Genomic DNA, 18,253 nt, shown 5'->3' on the forward strand with positions numbered 1-18,253 from the left:
TTGAGTCACCGTCCCCAGGGGGACACCGAGGGGACACTGTGAGCCCCTTGACCTGTTCACACAGCCCCAGCTCCCCCTGCCAGCGGCGGCCCAGCTCGGGCTCGTTACGGCTGATTAATCAACGCTCAGAATTAATTCCTCCACAATTCCTGCGAGCACCGTCCGGACGCTTTTTGCTGAGCCATCGGCACCATCCTGGCACACGCCGACATCCCCTGGCACCCCAGCATCCCATGGCACCCTAATAGTCCCACAGCACCCTGCCATCCCAGCATCCCATGGCACACGGATATCCCGCAGCGCCCAAACATCCCAGCGCCCCATGACACCCTAATACCACATGACACCCTAATATCCCAGTGCACCCTAATATCTTGAGGCAATCCACCAATCCCATGGCATCCCAGCACCCCTTGGCACCTTGAGATCCTGTGGCACTCCCCCATCCCACAGCACCCTCTGGCACCTTAATAATCCCACAGCACCCCATCATCCCACAGCATCCCAGCATCCTGTGGCATCCCGCCATCCCCTGGCACCCTTATATATCCTATGGCACCCCAACACCTCACGGCACCCAAGACCCCTCAGCACCCCGACATCCCACAGCCCTGACGGTCCCAGAACTCCTCCGGGGCGGGAATTTTGGCCGGCCCTTTGGAAAACGGCGGCCCTGGGAGGGCTCTTCCCACCCGCGGCCTCCAGATCGGGATTTATTCCCGGATTTGGGGATTATTGTGACCTTTAAGGGAATTCCTCGCGCGGCTGGGCGTGAGTCCTGCGGCCACCCGTGCGATGAGCAGCGCCGGGCTCAGCTGCGGGGAGCGGTGGGATGGGGTGGGGCGGGCACGGAGGGTGTGCCCCGCCAGCCTCGTGCATCCCGAGCACGCAGGGTGGGAGCCGCGACCCCTCGGCCTGTCCCGGCACGCCTCGGCACGGCACGGCATCCCAATGCCACCCCCACACCCTCCCCGAGCCCCGCGGGGCCCAGGCGGGGGGGACAGGGGAGCGGTGCCTTCCCAGCGCCCCGCCCTCCCTGCAGACCCCCTCCCCACATCGGGCTTGGGGAGGGCTCTGGCTGCACCCCTGGGGGGCCTGGACGGGCAGGGCCCACCCTCACTGGCAGATCCCCCGGGTCAGGGCCCTACAGGGGTCCCCTCCCTGTCTGCGTGTGTGTGTGCATATCTACACATACGTGTACATGTGTGTGTGCATGCCCATATCTGCACGTGCATGTCTGTGTGTGCACGGCCTGCACCCACACACCTGTGAGCACCCACACACCTGTGAGCACCCATACAGGCGTGTCCACCCCTTCATCACGCGTGTGTGTGTCCCCCCCGCACCCCCTGGGCCCCGCGGAGCCGCTCCGTGCCGCCCACACGCATGTGCACACGTGTGTGCTTGCTGACACGCGCGTGCGCCCGCCTGCCCTGCCCTGCGAGCCTCACCCCCTCTCCCCGGCCCCCAACAGCCGCAGCCCCCCGGGGCCCCGCGGTCCCCCTGCACCCGCCGGCGGCCGTGGCGGGCCGGCCCTTCCCGGCAGCCGTGGCGCTCGGGGAGGAAGAGTGGTAATTAAGTTAATTTGCACATGCAAATCATCCGCAGTTGGAATCTGTTAATTTTATAATTTGATGTTTAATGTACATATCTGCCGTGTTTTCCCAGCCAGAAACCCAACATTTTCTGGGTGCTAATGACGGGGGCCGTGCTCGGGGGTGGGGGACAGGGACCCCCCCAGCACTGCAGGTGCTGGTGCAGCACCAGACACAGGTCACCAACAGGAGTGGGTGCACTCCCCGGGTGGGTGCCTGCTGAAGCCGATGTACACATGGGACAGCCCCAAAAAGGGCTGAATTTGCCCCATTTTGAGGGTAGTGTAGGGTATTTCCATCCCCCCGCCCAGGAGGTGTTTGGGGATGGTGGGGGGGTGAGCTGAGCCCTGGCAACTCGTGCCAGCCAAGGCACAGAGGGATGTGCTGGTCACCGGTGGCACTGGTGGCAGCACCCAGCACCAACCATCAGCACCCCAAAATGCAGGATGGGCAGACAGGACATCCTGACCCCTTTCCCAACGCACCCCTGCGAGCTCTGGAGGCTCAGGCCCCTCTTCAAAGTCCTGCCTGAAGATGGAGAGGGCTGAGAAAATGGGGCTGTGCCTGGGCTGGGCATCACCCAGGGGGCCAAAACACTGCCCTGAGGATGAGCAGCACCTCGAGGTCAAGAACCACCCCAAACTTTAAACATCACTCCCGAGCTGAGCATCACCTGGAGGCTGAGCATCACCCCCAGGGCTGAGCATCACCCCAAGGTCGAGCATCACTGCCGAGCCCTGCCCGTGGCCCAGCGGCCAGGACTGCCTGGGCAGCCCAGCCCGGTCCCTGGGTCCCTGTTTATCTGTAGGACCAGCTGGGGCTTTGCATGCGCCGGATTTGTGGGTTCCCTTTGAAGCTCCGGCTGCCGCCGCTGCCTGGGCGGAGATAACGCGGTTCCCGCGGCCCGGAGCTCGGAGGGATGTGGTCACCCTCCTTCCCCGGGGCCGGATCCGGCCGGGACATCCCCCGATCCCCCTCAAGCAGGCAGGGAGCAGCCCCTGGGGGGAGCCGGGGAGGGTGATGCCACCTTTCTAATGAAAACTAATTGCCATTAATCCCGTCTCATTGTTTACCCGGGGCTGATTTAAGCACATTTCAGGCAAGACTGAGCAGTTGAACATTTCTAATGTATTTTTCTTTCTGCTTTAATGACCTCGTTCCTGCCACCCCGCTGCCAGTGTCCCTGCTCTGGGAGGCCACTGGTGACTTCATCGGGTTCATCCAGAGAAAGGAGGACCTTCTGTGGCTGCTCTGGGGGGGTTGGGAAGATGCTGAGTCCCCCTGAGTCCCATGGGGACCCGGCTTGGCCCGGTGCCAGCTGGGACAGCATCTTGTCCCCATAAGTGTCACCCAACCATGGCTGTCACCTTCACCAGGCTCCCCCATCCAGCTGTTCCCCAAGGCCAAATCCAGCTGTTGCCAGCACTGCACAGCCCCTCAGGCTGCTCTGCCCCGGGATTCCAGGGCCCTGCATTCCAGATGTGCCTGCCATGCCCCCATCCCAGCTGTTCCCACTGTCACCCCAGGGCCCACCCATCCAGCTGTTGCCCCCGTGCCCCCAAACCAGCTGTTCTCACTCTGTCACCCTGTCCAGATGTGCTCCCAGGAGCCCAGTTTCTCCCAGTCCAGCTATTCCCCACACCCCGGTCCTTCCCCGTGTCCCCCCCACCCTCCCACCGAGCCGGGGCTATTTTTAACCTCCTCTCAGCTCTCTCCTGCTCCGGTTCCATCCGGAGTCAGTGACTTTCACAACCTCCTTTATTCCAACCCGGAGACTTCTTTCAGTTCTCCCTCCCTCCAGCGATGAACCCATGAACTGGGGATGGGTGGGGGGGTGGTCCCCAGAGGTGACCAAACCCCCCCCCAAAACCCCTGCTGAGGGACTTGGCCACGTGCTAGAGCTGCCCCCATTCTTGCTCCCCTCCCTCAGCTTTCCTCCTTTCTCCCCAGCAGGATAAAATCCTTGAGGTTTCCACATCCCACCCAGGAAGAGGAGCAGAGTGAAGGCCTTTGGGTGCAGGTTTCCCCCTGGGATCACAGTGTGGGGATGGGAACATGAGGCATATCCCCCTTTCCAACCCCATGTCACCCCACTGAGGTGACTTTTCCCTGTCCCCTCTCACTCCCACCCCGTGCCTCAGTTTCCCCAGTGACCCAACACACCAACAAACCCCTCCCAGATCCAACCACCACCCCCAGCTCCCCCAAAACGAGTTGGCACAGATCCCACTGGCCCCCTGTATGGATCCCCCTTGGCAGAACGGCTCTTCCCGGGGGAAAATCCTGGCCCGGGGCCCCGGCAGTGATTGTGATTTTCCCCTCAAGCGTGGCTAACACCAGCCCTGCAGCCCAAGCCAAAGCATTTTCCACCCCCCCGGGGGTAGCTCAGGCAACACTCTCTGTAGAGACAAACCTGGGCTGGGGGATCCCCTCCCACAGCCAGCAGAGACATCACAAGAATTTCACCCCAAAAAATGGCACAAACTCAGCTGCTGAACCCACCCTGGTGTTTATTGGGGTTTATTTTCCCCCTTCCCATCAGCTATTTCCCATCTTTCAGCCCAGTCCTGGAGCTCTGATGTCGTCTCTCCAAGAGGATAAACGCCAGGAACTGAGGATTCTGATCCTCCCAAAAAAGACCAAATTCATGAAATTCAAGGACAATCAGAGTCAAAAAAGCTGCTTAACACCCCCCCCCCCTTTATTTATGCCATCCTTACAGCCAGAGAGTAAAAATGATACGCTCCCAGCTTTGAAGCAGAGCAAACAAACCGCCAGAAATGGTTAAAAAAACCCAATTAAACGGTGAAAATCCTGCCCTTCCTCCCTGCCTAAGGACTGGAGTTAAGGTCAGCTCTTTCCTTCCTTAATCTGTGATATTTTTTTTTTTTTATTATTATTTTTTTTTTTTATCTGGATAGCAATTTTCCCTGGGCTGCCAGCCGGTTGGTAAACGGCCTCTTTTGTCTTTAGCCCTTCCTTTCTCCTCAGGAAAATGGAATCTGTGGTTTGTTTTTTTTTAACGGTGTGTTATTTGTGGTCCACCCCCTCTTCCCACGGGAGGGGGATGCTCCTGTCCCCACCTCGGGGTGCAGGGGGAGACCCCCCCGCCCCAGGTGCTGCGGGAGCAGCGGCACCGGCTGCTTTGGGCATCAGCCCCGTGGCTTGTTGAGCGTCCCCGTCTGTCACCGGGAGCGCCCGGGACACGATCCAGGAGCAGTTTCGTGGTGGTGAAGTGCCAAGCCGGCACACCACGGGCGCCTGGCGGGCGCGGGGAGGCTCCACCGGCGTTTCCCATGGCCCAGCACGTCCCCACCCCACCGTTCTTTGTCCCCCCCCACAAGGGGTGTTTTCTGTGCCCACTTCGATCTCCAGACCCCCAGGCCGGGTCCTGCAGCCCCTTCGGCCTCGCTGAGCCCTGGGCTTTGCTCCTGATCGATGCTCCAGCCTCTCTTAACACCTCGCAGGGATCGATGGACAAGGCAGGGAATTGCCTGCACCAAGGGATATGGATAATCCCCCTGGCAGGGCTCTGCCTGCAGCCGCTCACCTTAACCCTGCCTGTGCCGTGGTGACACCGGGATCCCCGCCAGCGTCACCCACCACCCATCCTGGGCACCACCACCACCCCCAGGGCTCTGCTTACCTGGACCTGCCTCTCCTCCAGCTGCAAAGAGCCCTGACAACCACCGAGAAAACACCAAAATCCACCAAAATCTCCCCAAAACCGGAGCTGCTGGTGGCGCAGGGATCATTTCCTTCACTGAGGGGTCACCACTGCCCATCGCTGAGCTTCCCCTGCCAGATCCCTTCCCAGATCCCTTCCCAGATCCCTTCCCAGATGCCCTGCCAGACCCCCACGCTCCACTCCCACAGAGCAATTTATTCACTAAGAGGCAATTTGGCACCTCGAAAAATCACACTCCGCAAACGGGTGCTGGGGCGCCCACGCTCCCAAAGGCTCCCGGGTGGGTGCACGTCCCCAGGAGGCCCCTCGGGCCGTGGGAATGGTGTTATCCGGCCCTGCCCGTGCGGCTGGAGCTCCGGAGCATCCTTAAGCGGGAGAAGGAAGCGGCTCAGGCGGTGCAGAGCCCTGTCACAGCTCAGCACACGCATGAGCTCATCATGGAAAGGGGATCCAGGTCCTCCAAGGGGTGACACGGCCAGGGCCGCTGGGGAGGAGGAGCTGGATCCCATCCTGGCAAGTCGGCTTTCGAGGAAAAAGCAGCGTGGGGGGAGAGGGAAGAGGAGGCTGGAAAAGCTCCAAGATCAGCGGCACTGATACGAAACCATAAATTATCCTCCCGGCTGTGCCGGCAGCAGGGATGGGCAGCCCCCTCTGAGAGCCAGGGAAGCGGCACCGCCGGCATCGACCCCGGCACCGCCGCCGTCTCCCCGGGCCGCGGCTGAGCCGGGGTGAGCCGCTGCCATCGTTAGCGGGAGCTGCAATTTCTCATCAATCCAAAGCGGTTAATTAGCAGGCGCCGCGGCCGGGGCTGCTCCCGCATCCATCACGGCACGCGGCGGGTCCGTGCCCGCCGTAAATCACCGGCACCGGGCGCTCCGTGCCAAAACCCGCCGGCCTGGCACGAGGAGCCCCTCGCTGGGGCAAAACCCCACCCCGATTCTGGCAGCTGGGGAGCATCTGGAACGCTCTGGTTGCGTTGGGATGACTCCGGTTCCCTTCATCCCCCTCCGGCGAGCGTTAACCAGCAGCGCTTCCCGGCATTCCCACGATCTAATTACACCGAGGATGAAGCGGGGAATGATACCTCGCCGTTAATTAATAACTCGTCACGGCTCAGAGCAGGCGGAGAGCGGGAACGCCGGGTGCTGCTGGATCAGGGTGCCCCAGCTTTTGGGGTGCCAGGGAGGGGGCACAGGAGCCCTCGGAGCCGCAATGGGAGCGAGGAGCTGAAAAAACGGCATTTAAATAATAAATCCCAGCTATTAAGAGAGGCTGTACCTGGGAGCGCCGGGCAGCGCCGGCGGCCAGCGGGGTAATTAGACCGCGGCTGAAATGATGAAAAGATATCTGCAGGCTTTGAGGCCGAGGCTTTGAAGCTGTAAATCCTGTGAAGGCAGCATCCCCGCACGCACCCGCCGGGAGATATTTACCCGGGACCTGCTTCCCACCATCCACGTGGTGCGCAGAGCCAAGGAAAAAAAATCTCCCCCCCCCCCAATCCCCAACAGCCACACGGGAAGATGATGAGCCTGGAGGGATGTTCCTGGGCACCCGAAATTCTGTGCTCTGGGAAAGGTCTCCCCAGCGCTGGGTGTGCACGGGGATGGGGTGGTTCAGCAGGAGGTTATTCCTGTGCTTCGAGCAGGGAATGTGCTGGGAATGTCAGAGCCTTAGCCTTGGGGGGACCCACTGGGGATCAGGGAGTGTTGGATGCTTCGGGGATAAAGTCAAAGGTCTCGGTTCAACGCTGGGGTTGGATGAGCTCAGCAAGGGGTTGGTGGGGCCTGGCTGGGGGATGTTCCAGCAGCACGTGGAAGGGTTTGGATTTCAACCAGCCCTGTTTCCACGTTGGTTTGTGCACACACACCCAGGCACCCACCCCTGCACCCCCCCACCTCTGCACACACCCTCCCACAGGCACCCTTGGCCCTCACCACCAGCACGGCTGTGCCAACTCATCCAAAGGGGATGTGACCAGGGATGTGGGTGGCTGGATGGCACCTGCCTCTGAGCCACCATCCAAATGGGAAGACCCTTGGATTTGGCCTCTCACCTGCGCCCCAAACCCCTTGGCACAGGGGTTCTGGAGCCAGGGAATACCGTAGGGATTGCGGGTGTGAGCCGAGTGGCACAACCGGACGGGCAGAGCCCAGCGGGAGCGATGCAGCAGCTCGGCACAGGGGTAATTAGCAGCTTTGATTCCAGATCCTCATTAGGGGCTGGCACCCCCCGCTGTTGCGCTCCGTGCAATTAGTCGCTAAGTAACACACGGATATTTATACCCCGGCAGAGAACCGGGGCCGGATCGGCATCACCGGGATGCACCGGTTGGGGACGGCCATGGCCGTGACAGCGACGTTTTGGGACGAGCAGCCCGTCCTTGCAGGCCAACGAGCGGGGATGAGGGTCCAAAAGGCACCCCGGGGTGCTCAGCACCCAAGGGTGGGCACCCACAGGGACACGCGTGACGCTGTCCCCGCCCCGATGAAGCCTTGGCATCACCGTGGAGGCCCGGCTGCTCCGAGAGCCATTTCTGTGGGGAAGACGTTTTATCTTCCCTCTCACCCCACCCTAATTAATTGTTTTAATTAAGGAAATGCCACCTCCACTCCCGACTGCCATTTGCCTGCAGAAACGCTGCTAATTACGGCGAGGGAAACGAGCCGGGGCTTGTTCGCAGGCGGCTGGGAGGGGGGTTGTGAGTGTGGGGACTGGGGGCTAAAAATATAGGGGAAAAAGGAAAATAAATGAGCTCTAAGATGCAAATCCCCTTCCAGGCAGCGGAGGGGGTTTGGGGGTCCCCTGTGATGGGAGGGGTGCGGGTTTGGTGCCTCCATCCGTCACCTCTGCCCGGCAGCCCCAAAGGAAGCGCCCCTTTGTTACGGTGTCACCCAGCCAGAAACCGGCTTGGGAAGGGGGGGGTTGAACCCCCAAATTTGCCGCTGCACGGAGCTGGCACCGCCGCCTCCCTCGCCGGCTTTGTCAGCAGCAGTCGGGAGCTCGCGCTGCGCTCTGCTTTTTAACAGCTTTCATGAATTTTAATGGGCAGTTGCTGCTGGATTTCTCCTCTTCCCGCTGCTTTCCCGCCCCCCGCGGCCCTTCGGGTCGCCCTTCTCCTCCTCCCCGGGGCAGCTCCGGGCTCACGGCATCCCCCGAGCTCCCCCCAAAATCCTCCCCGGTGTCCCCCGATAACCCCTCAGTGGCGATCTCGCCCCACCCGCGATGGGTGTTCCCCGCGGGGCTGCCTGAACGAGGGGGCCACGGCTCTGACCAGGGGGGGCACCTCGGCGGCTTTTCCCGAAATTCCAGGGATATAAAAGCTCCTGAGACGCCACTTCAGAACCATCAGTCTTTATTAGCGGCTGGTTAACACCTCCCCGAGAGACCATAACGGAGGGAAGCAACTTAATCACCGTCATGCAGCAAAGTGCGGGCGGGCACGTCTCCCCCGGCCATTCCCACCCCCCACGCGGCCGCTTCCCGGTGGCTGCGGTGTCCTCGGGTGCTCCCTCATGCTGACAGTGTCCCTCCTGGTGTCCTCTGGCCCTCTGATGGTGTTTCTGCTGGCTCCGTGTGACAGCATCCCCCCCACCCTGGGCCTGAAGGTTTGGCCCTAATGCTCCCTCAGGGTTCTCCTGGTCCCTGGGATGATGTCCCTCCTGGATCTCCAGTCACATCCCTCCTGATCTGTGGTGATGTCCCTCCTGGATCTCCAACCATGTCCCTGCTTGATCCTGTGGTTTGTCGCTCCTGGATCTCCAGCCACGTCCCTCCTGGCCCCAGCAGTGATGCCCCCTCTGATGTCCCCTCTCCTCCCTCTTGGTTCCATGCAATAAAAGCCCTCCTGGTCCCTCCTGGTCCCTTCTGGTCCCTCCTGGTCCCTCCTGGTCCCTCCTGGTCCATGATGACATCCCCCCTCGTAGCCCGTCTCCAGAGCCCACAGCCACGCTGTTTTTAGGAAGGGGGGTGGATCCTGCCCTTTTCCCAGGGGATTTGGGGAGTGGGGCTGGGGTACTGTGGGGTTTGGGTCTGCAAGGGAAAGGCCACAGGGCCAGGGACCTCATGCCCATGCCCAAGGACACCAGGACTGGATTGTCACCAGGGTGGTGGCACCCCCTGAGCACCCACTGCGGTCCCGCAGGGGGAGGATGATGAGGGGGTTCAGATCCAGCCCCAGGGGCTGCCAAACCCCCCAGCACTCCTCACTGTGGCTGCATCCCAGCTCCCAGCAGCTTTCCCTGCAGCTCCATTCCCAGCTCCTTTAGATTTGGGTCCCATTCCCAACACAAAGCGTCGCCTCAAAACGGCCTCGAAACGACTTTGGCGGTTGCCGGCGGGATTGAAATAACATTTTCTGGCGAAGATTTCGCTTTGTGTTTTTAAAAATGCTGCTTAGAAATCGCTCCCTGCCGTCGGTCCCTCCTCTGCCAACGCCAAATTCCCAGGGATTTTGGAGCTGATCCCGTCTGGCTCCAAAATTCCTCCTGTTCTGGAGAAATTTCCCAGCTCCAGCCCCCACCCCAAGAGCCGGTGTTGGACCTGGGTGAGTTTTGGGAAAGGCAGAAACAAGGTTGAGTTGCCAGTGGCTCTGCTTGGCTCCCTGGGCTGGGAAAAAACCTGTTCCAGGAAGAGTATGTAGGAGGGGGAAAAGGAGCAGGAGAAGCTGGATGGATCCTCCCCAGAGCTTCTGCCACGATGCTGAGCCAGGTACTGCTGTCCCAGCACGGTGGAGGGGGTGTGGAACCACCAGTGAGTGTCTGCCCTCCCATCCTTGGCCACTGAACTGCTCTGACTGTGTGAGGGAGGTGATGGTGGCCATTGGGTAGTGGTGATGGCCATGGAGTGGTGGTGGTTGCAGATTCAAGCACCTGAAACAAACCCCAAGGCCACAACCACCATCTCCCCGTGGTCACAACCCCATGAAAACATCTCCCTTATCCCCCATCTCCATCACCCACAACCCTTCCTTCATCCCCCACCCCCATCTCCATCAGCCCCATCTTCTTCACCTTCCATTCTTCATCCCCATCACCCCCCCCCCAGTCCCATTTTCATCCTCCAACCCTCATCTCCTTCATCCCCACCACGGGATCCCCACGCCCGGACACTGTGGGTGCCACCAGGTCCTGCATCCCCCTCGGGGAGGGTGGGGGAGAGGGTGACCCGGGGATCCTGCGCGCTGAAGATCAAGAGGGAGACGATCAAAGGAGGGATGTGGGTGAGCGCTGGCAACCCCGTCACCCTGGAGACGGGAAGCAAATATTTGGGCTAACAGCGCTCCCGGGGAGCGGGACTGGCCATTTGCCATTGTTGGGTGACAATAGGGACGGGCAGTTGATCTATCAGGGGCCATCAGGTGTGGCTGGTGCCCGGGGAGATTTGGGACATTGGTGGGTTTGTTGGGTGATAATTGGCCATCAGCCAGCGCTGAGTGCTCGGCTGGAGGGATGCTGAGCCAGAGGGATGCTGATTTTGGGGGGATGCTCAGCCTGAAAGAGGCTCAGGCCTTTGGCTGAGGGATGCTTGGCCAAGGGAGGATGCTCTGGCAAAGGGACGCTCGGTTGGGGGGATGCTCTGTCACAGGGGTGATAAAATTAATATTATTATTAATATGAGTGGGTTTTGAGCTGGCAAAGGAAGGGCCTCTGGCTCGTGCCCCCACCTGTCCCCGAGGCTCAGTACCTGACATGCCTCCCGGTTCCAGGAGCGTGATGGAATTGGAGTGACACGGAGGAAAATCAATCTGAATGAATGAGGTCACCTGCCTCATAAATAATTCATCAAAGGCGCCTGGTGACACACCTCGGCCCTGAGCACCACAGGGGGGGGAAGGTGGAGGGGCTGGGATGGGTGCTGGGGACAGGGATGGGTGTTGGGGACAGGGATGGGTGCTGGGGACAGGGGTGGGTGATGGGGACAGGGATGGGTGCTGGAGACAGGGATGGGTGCTGGGGACAGGGATGGGTGCTGGGGACAGGGGTGGGTGATGGGGACAGGGATGGGTGCTGGAGACAGGGATGGGTGCTGGGGACAGGGATGGGTGATGGGGCTGGTAACTGGTGCCAGTGCAGTGCAGCCAGCATGGGTGCAGCACTGCTGGGTGCTGGGTGCTGCTGGTCCTGGCTACTGGTCCAGCACAGCCACGCTGGGTGCTGGGTGCTGGTTCAGGATACCGGTCCTGGATGGGTGCCAGCCTTGCACAGGCACACAGCACCCAGCTCAGGGTGGACATGCCACACCACCCCAGGGTGCCTGGTGCGTGCTGGGCCCTGGTGCTGCTCCTGGTGCCGCAGTGGGACAGCCTGGCACAGCCGGGGACACGGCAGGACCGGAGCGTGGCAGGACCCGGATCTCTGGGAAGAAGCCACGAGGTCCCTGACCAGCCCCCCTTGGCAGGGAGGTGACCCCCCAGCACCCAGCTGCTGCCACCAGCTGCCCTGGGCACATGGCAAAGGGGCTTTTGTCCCCTGGGAGCAGCAGGCAGGTGCTGGAGGTGCGGGCAGGAAGGGCAGCAGGCCCAGGGATTACAGCGGGAAGAAAGCGGAGCAGTGTGAGCCCGGCAAGTGTTTTAATTCCCTTTAATTCCCCAGCTGCACCACTGGACTTGTCCTCAGGGTCATCACCCCTCCCCATGCACACAGGGCTCTTCCCAACCTCCCTCCTTGGAGCTGCTTCGGAGGAAGGCGAGCAAATGAGCCCAAAATGTTGGAAAAGAACATCTTGAAGCCCTTCTGCCATCTGTTGTGCTTGCAGCGCAATTAAGCAGGCAGCAGCCGTGCCAGGCGGCCGGAGCATCCCTGCCTGCAGCAGCCATCCCCCTGCCAGGCCTGGGGAAACCACCCTGCGGGGCTCTGGGTGGGTTTGTGGGTGCCCAGTGCAGCTGGCTGGCAGCTGGGAGCGGGCACAGATGGCCGGGGTTTGGTTGCCTGGCAGGTGCCTGGAAGGAGGGAGGCAGCTCCGCTCTCCCAGCTCTCCAGGCTGGGTGCCAGCCTGGGTGTCCCTCCCCAGGGCTCAGTGGGGTGCTCTGGGCCAGGAGGTGTCACTTCAGGGTGAAGATGAGGAGTGGGAGAGGAGCAGTAGCTGGTGGACGGCTGTGGCACCTCAAAAATCCTGCCCTGCTGCCAGACCTCGGGCAGGCACGCGGCTGTCTGGTGATGCCACGCGCCCACTGAGGCCACAAAAAGCTGCCACAGACGGGTCTCAGGGCTGGGCTGAGACCTGCACGGCTCATCTCACCACCCCCTAGCCCTCCTGCCATCCTCAGGCCCCCCCGAGGCAGCGTTCCAAGGTGGGATTCGCCTCCGGATCGGCGGCTGCCGCCAGCTCGGGGCTTGTCACCGCTTCCCTCAGCTGCCTCCGGCATTAACTTCGCCGGTAACATCGGTTTATCCCCTTGATCTTGACGGGAAACTGGGAAGCAAGGGAAGCATCCCCCAGGGAGCCGCCGCCACACGCTCCGAGCTTTAATTAGGGCTGGGAAATCGCCGCCGACAGCCGCGCGGGGAGGCGGGCCCGGCGCTGGGAGGGATTAGGACCAACATTCAATCGCCTGCACCAAAACGGTGAGCAAAACGCTCCGAGCCCGGGTTTGGGACCGGCACTTGGGGTAGGGATTTGGGGAGCAAACCTGCACAGCCCCCCTGCCCGCGGGGGTCTCGGCAGATGGTTCAGACAGGCAGGGAAGTGCGGGATGGGTCTGGTGATGGTGGTGAATGGATCTGGGGTGGGCTCAGGTAGGGATGGGGGAGCTGGTCCCCAGCCCCCTCCACCCGTCCCTCTGGGACCTCCAGGGGCCAGGGGGTCAAGGTCACATGTGAGGACTGAGGTGCTCTCATGGGGGACACCATCCCCACAAGGTGAGGTCAGGGGGGTGTCCCAGGCAGGGCTGGTCCCCAGCACCCTCCACCCTCCATGGCACAACCACCATGGCCATGACTGGGGACACATGTGGCACTAGTGACACACGTGTCACCCCTACCCACGTGGCCCAGATGGCACGGAGGCAACACAGCAGATTGGTTGCCCACCCACAAACCTCCTGCTCCTGCTGTGCCAGGGCGAATCCTGCAGTGACAGCCACCACTTTTGGGGTGAAATCCCATGGGGTTTGGGTCGAAATCCCTTGGGTTTGGGTCACCAGTGTGAGGCCATCCCCTGATCCCCAGGGTGGGTGCCAACCATGCCTTTCCAGTGGCAATGAAATACCCTGGGCCAGCGTGGGGGTCCTGGCACAGCAGGTCCCAGAATGGTGGCACGTGACTGATGGTGTCACGATCCCAGGCTCTGTCAGCACAAACCACCAGCTCCCAGCCAGGCCTGGGATTAACCAGCCGGCTCTGCTGCTAATTAATAATCCACTTGATTAAGAATTGCAAGTCAATATGTCACCAGCACAAGGACAAGCTCTGCAGCCATGAGCCGGGAACATCGCTCTGTGGGACCATCCTCCTCCTCCTCACCCACTGCACAGCCTGCCCAGACCCCTCTCTCTGCCCCCTCCTCATTGATGTCATGGACCAGCCTGATGATGTCAGCAGCATCCTGTCTGCCCACCCTGTCCTTGCTGCCACCACCCAACAGCCCGGGGTCCCTCTGCCCCGCAAGGTGACACAATGACCCCCTCTGATGATGCCATTTGTCACTCAGACTCCTGGTGATGTCACAGGCTCCCACACTCTCCTCGGGCACCATCTGAGTGGGACATTTCTGATTCCCACTCAATGACTTGGGTACTGCAGGGTGCCCCCAAAATGTTGGGGGAAAAGCCACTCCACCCCTGGTGCTAAGAGAGCATCATCCCCACTGTCCCCAGCGGTGGGGACATCAGGGACATCCCATCCAGCAGGTTCAGGGGCTCCCCCTCCTCCAGCTCCGTGCAGAGCACAGAGGGGCACGCGGGGGGCACGGTGCCCCTGGGGGCAGCTTTCTCAGATGGAGAGTGCAGCAGGGAGCAGTAACAGCATCCCCCCGTCCCCCCTGCGAGGGAACACGGAGCAATCAGCTAATTGCAGTGGTGGGAGCCTGCCCTGGCCCCCCCTCGGTGCTGCCGAGCTTTGTGCTTAACCTACATTCCCTTTTGTCCCGGCCGGAGCGCCCCTGGGGCCCTGCGTTCGGCTCGGCCTGGAACTGCACGGCTCGGCGTGGCAGGGCCTCCCCTCCTTCCCCCCAGCAGCCCCCAGCTCCAAATTAAGCAGCCAGGGCTCAGCTGAGCGTTGGGTAAGCGGGTCACGCTCAGGCACCACACGCGGTGGCCCCAAGACGGGGTTGGAGTTTTGCCTCCTCCCGGGAAGGGCAATCACAACAGCTCCTTCCCCAGGGTGTCTCTCTCTCTCTCCCCCGGGAGCATCCTGAGCATCCTCCTCCATCCCTTCCCGGGGGATGGGAGCACTCGCAGCCTCTCGAGGAGCGGCACTGCCTGACGACAGTTTCGACCGAGTTTTAATTAACTCACGAGCCTTGGCGCTCGCTGTGAACAAACAGAGGCAGAAGGCACCCGCTCTGAGTGGCACGGGGCCAGATGTGCCGTGGGGGTGCCCAGGAGGGTGGCAGGGGCCTGCTCTTCTCAGGCATGTGGCCCTGGGGACCCACGAAACCCCTTTGCCCTGGAGGAGGACCAGGAGCAGAGAGGTTAAATCTCTGAGCTGGGCACCAGCCCCAGTGTCTCCTGGTGTGCGGTGACAAGGTGATGTTGGGTGCAGCTCGTGGTGTGGCCTTCTCCATCCTGGGGACACCCATCAGCAGCCAGACCCATCAGCCTTTGCTGGGCTGCACCTACCACCCCAAAGACATCCCCACCCTGTGTCCAAGCACCCTCAGTGTCATCCCTCCAGCTCAGTGGGTCCTGGGCCCCATTTCCACCCCATCCCTGTGGGGCTCACCCTTCCCTGGGTCTGGGAGCCTGAGGAGCAGCAAATCCCTGGGGCACCTTGAATTATCTGTTCCCCATTATCACCTTGGGTCCTGCCTGCCCTGGTGACACCGATGCCACCAGGATGCCACCAGGATTCTGGTGCCAGTGCCCAGCTCTGCCTGCTTTTTTGCTCCTCCCTGATGAAGCTGGTTGGGGATACAATCCCGAGATTCAGGAGTTGGGTGGCTGTGCCACAGCCACTGCCTGTCCCCTCTCCTTTGGGACAGTCCCATGGTCTCACCACCAGTCAGTGCCCCTAAGCAACACCTCCACCCCCTGCCTTTCCTTCTATCCACAGCCAGCTAAAAATCCTGGAGCATGGCTGGGATAACTGGTCAGCAGAGCTGCCCCTGCTCGCCGTTCTCCTCCTCCAGAGCTGGCGCCTGCCAGGACGGATTTTTTTCTTGCCTGGGATGAATTTTTCCGCCTGGGCTGCCAGCGGGGTGGCCTCGGGGCTGGGGAAGGGGCCGAGGGAGCGCAGCCGGCGCCGGTGACGCGGCAAGAAGGGGCCATTGTGGCCGGGCACAGCTGTGCGGAGAGGGAAGGGAGCGGTGGGAATGCAAAATGCTGGAGAGGGGAGGGCTTGAGGGATTCACCGCCCCTCCACGGGGGGTTTCCCCACCCCACACGTGCCCCCGGTGACAATAGTGGCTTTATGGGCAGCCACGCCGTCCCCTGCCCCAGGAGCTGCTGGGGGCTGGCATGTGCCATCGCCATGGGGACAGGTGGGTGCTGGGGACACCGTGTCCCCCATCCTGTCCCTCTGCACAGCCAAGCAGGGCGCTGGGGTGCTCCCTGATCCCCTTGGGATGTGCCAGCGGCAACCTGCTCCCGATCCTGCTGGTGGAGACCCTTGAAGCGGTGTGACAAAGTGACACTGGGGATGAGGAGAAGGACGGGGAGCTGCTCCGTGCCCTTCCCAGCACCCCTCTGCGACCCGGCGGGCAGCAGATCCTGTTTCTCCCGCCGAGCTCTCCTGAATTATTCAGGCGCTGCCTCCCTGGGGATGCTCCCTCTGATCCCAGAGGAGCAGCCCCCACTGGTGTTACTGGTGGTGTGAGGGGTATCCAGGCGGGATGTGCCGTGGGATAGGGAATGGGATGAGCCGTGAGCCTCCCCGGGGATGGGCGATGCTCGGCGGGCGGGAGAGGAGCTGCTGCAAAGCCCCGTTTCATTTCCCTGAAAGGAGAGGAGGGATGAGGGGGGAGAGGCCGCTCGGAGCTGGCCCAGATCCTGCTGCTTCTTTTTCTTATTCCCTGTTTTCACGCGGTGCCAGCTCCCATCCCCGCTGATCCGCAGTGGCTGCTCCATCCACGTGGGCAGCATCCATGGATTTAGGGAGGGGAGGGGGGGTCCCCACGGTGTGACCCCGGCCCTGCAGGGACCCCAGGAGGGTTTGGGGTCCTGCTCCAGGGCTGGAGTGAGGTGCAGAGCTGTGCGAGGTGTGGGAACATCCCGGAGATTGTCCCGGAGATGGGAATTGGGGTTCTGGGTGGTGGGCACACCGGAGTGCCCTGGGGTAAGCAGGGTGCCCCCCACATGCCCACCCTGTCACCCTCCACTGCACCTTCAGCAACGGCCTGAGAGAGGTGAAAGAGCTGCAGGGTTGTCCCAGTGATGGAGATTTGGGATGGGACAGAGGTGGGAGTGCAGGGCAGGACAGGGATGGGGACATGGACAGGACAGGAATGGGGACATGGGATGGGACAGGGATGGGGGCACAGGATAGGGCAGGAATGGGGACATGGACAGGGCAAGAACAGGGACATGGGATGGGGCAGGAATGGGGGCGTGGGATGGGGAAGTGATGCTGATGCAGGACAGGACAGTAAGGGGGACACAGGACCAGGTGGTGTTGGGGACACAGGACCAGGTAGTGATGGGGACACAGGACCAGGCAGTACTGGGGACACAGGACCAGGCAGTACTGGTGACACAGGACCAGGCAGTGATGGGGACACAGGACCAGGTAGTGTTGGGGACACAGGATCAGGTGATGTTGGGGACACAGGACCAGGTGGTGATGGGGACACAGGACCAGGCAGTGACGGGGACCAGCCCTGCCAACATGAATCTGCCATGTTTTGCCAACGCTTCTCGAGCTCTATTCACCACCTCCCCTGGACCCATCAGCGTCTCCCTGAGCCCACCAGCCCATTCCACGCCATTCCTGGCTAATGGCTGTTTTCACACCTCTGCCAAGGGCCGGCGGGACCGGATGAGCCCGCAGGGTGATTTATTTCAGGCAGGCTGATGGCACAAGTGTTCAGGAGAGCGGCAACAGCTGTTCCGGCTGTTCCAGCACAACGTGGGGTCGGGATCGAATCCTTGGGGATAGCAGGAGTTGGGGTGATGCCCCAGGGATGTTGGGCACTGCCGTGGGGTGGGGTGGGGGGCAGCAGAGCTGGGGGGAGAGCTGGTGAGGATCTGGGGTTCGCTTCCCAGCCGCTGCGTGAGACCAAGATTCAAGTCAAGGCTCCCATTAATCCAGACTTTAATCCGCTCTAAATCCCACCTTTAATCTGTTTAATGCCACCTTTGGGTATTAGGATCGTGTGCCGTGGCTTCTGCCCACCGAGCCAGGAGGAGGAGGAGGAGGAAGGGAGCTCGCAGTGGGGGTGCAAACCTGGGCACGGCTCCGTGGGACTGTGGCATCAGGGGGATCTCCAGCACAGGGATGAGCTGACAGCCCCGCCCCGTCCCACCCCTTCCCAGGGCTGTTAAATCGCCTCGTGGGCCCCTCCAGACGAGGGGGGACGTGTCAAGACCTCCGGGTGCTGCCCTCGCTCAGCCCGGTCTACCAGCGCCCTCCTAAGTTGTTGCTCGTAAGCGCCGTGGCACGGCGTCCCTGTCACCCACCCGTGCCCTCACCACCCACTCGTGTCCCGTCACCCACCCATGTTCCCATCACTAACCCGTGTCCCGCCACCCACCCATATCCACATCCCCCACCCGTGTCCCCATCACTCATTCAGGTCCCCATCACCCACCCGTGTTCACTCGCCCACCAGTGTCCATCACCCGCCCGTGTTCCCTCATCCACCCGCATCCCCATCACCC

General features: G+C 61.7%; 1 protein-coding gene across 1 annotated transcript in view; it reads left to right on the forward strand.

Moving 5' to 3' along the window:
• FSD1 (fibronectin type III and SPRY domain containing 1) overlaps positions 1-10,555 on the forward strand; it is a 15,697-nt gene extending 5,142 nt beyond the window's left edge. Inside the window, exon 11 of the mRNA XM_050321525.1 lies at positions 10,407-10,555. Coding sequence (XP_050177482.1) covers positions 10,407-10,555 — 149 coding nt within the window. The remainder of the gene's footprint in view (positions 1-10,406) is intronic.
• The last annotated feature ends 7,698 nt before the right edge of the window (positions 10,556-18,253 follow it).

The sequence above is a fragment of the Myiozetetes cayanensis genome, unplaced genomic scaffold (assembly GCF_022539395.1).
Source record: "Myiozetetes cayanensis isolate MyiCay16 unplaced genomic scaffold, myiCay2020 scf26, whole genome shotgun sequence".
Classification (NCBI taxonomy): domain Eukaryota; kingdom Metazoa; phylum Chordata; class Aves; order Passeriformes; family Tyrannidae; genus Myiozetetes; species Myiozetetes cayanensis.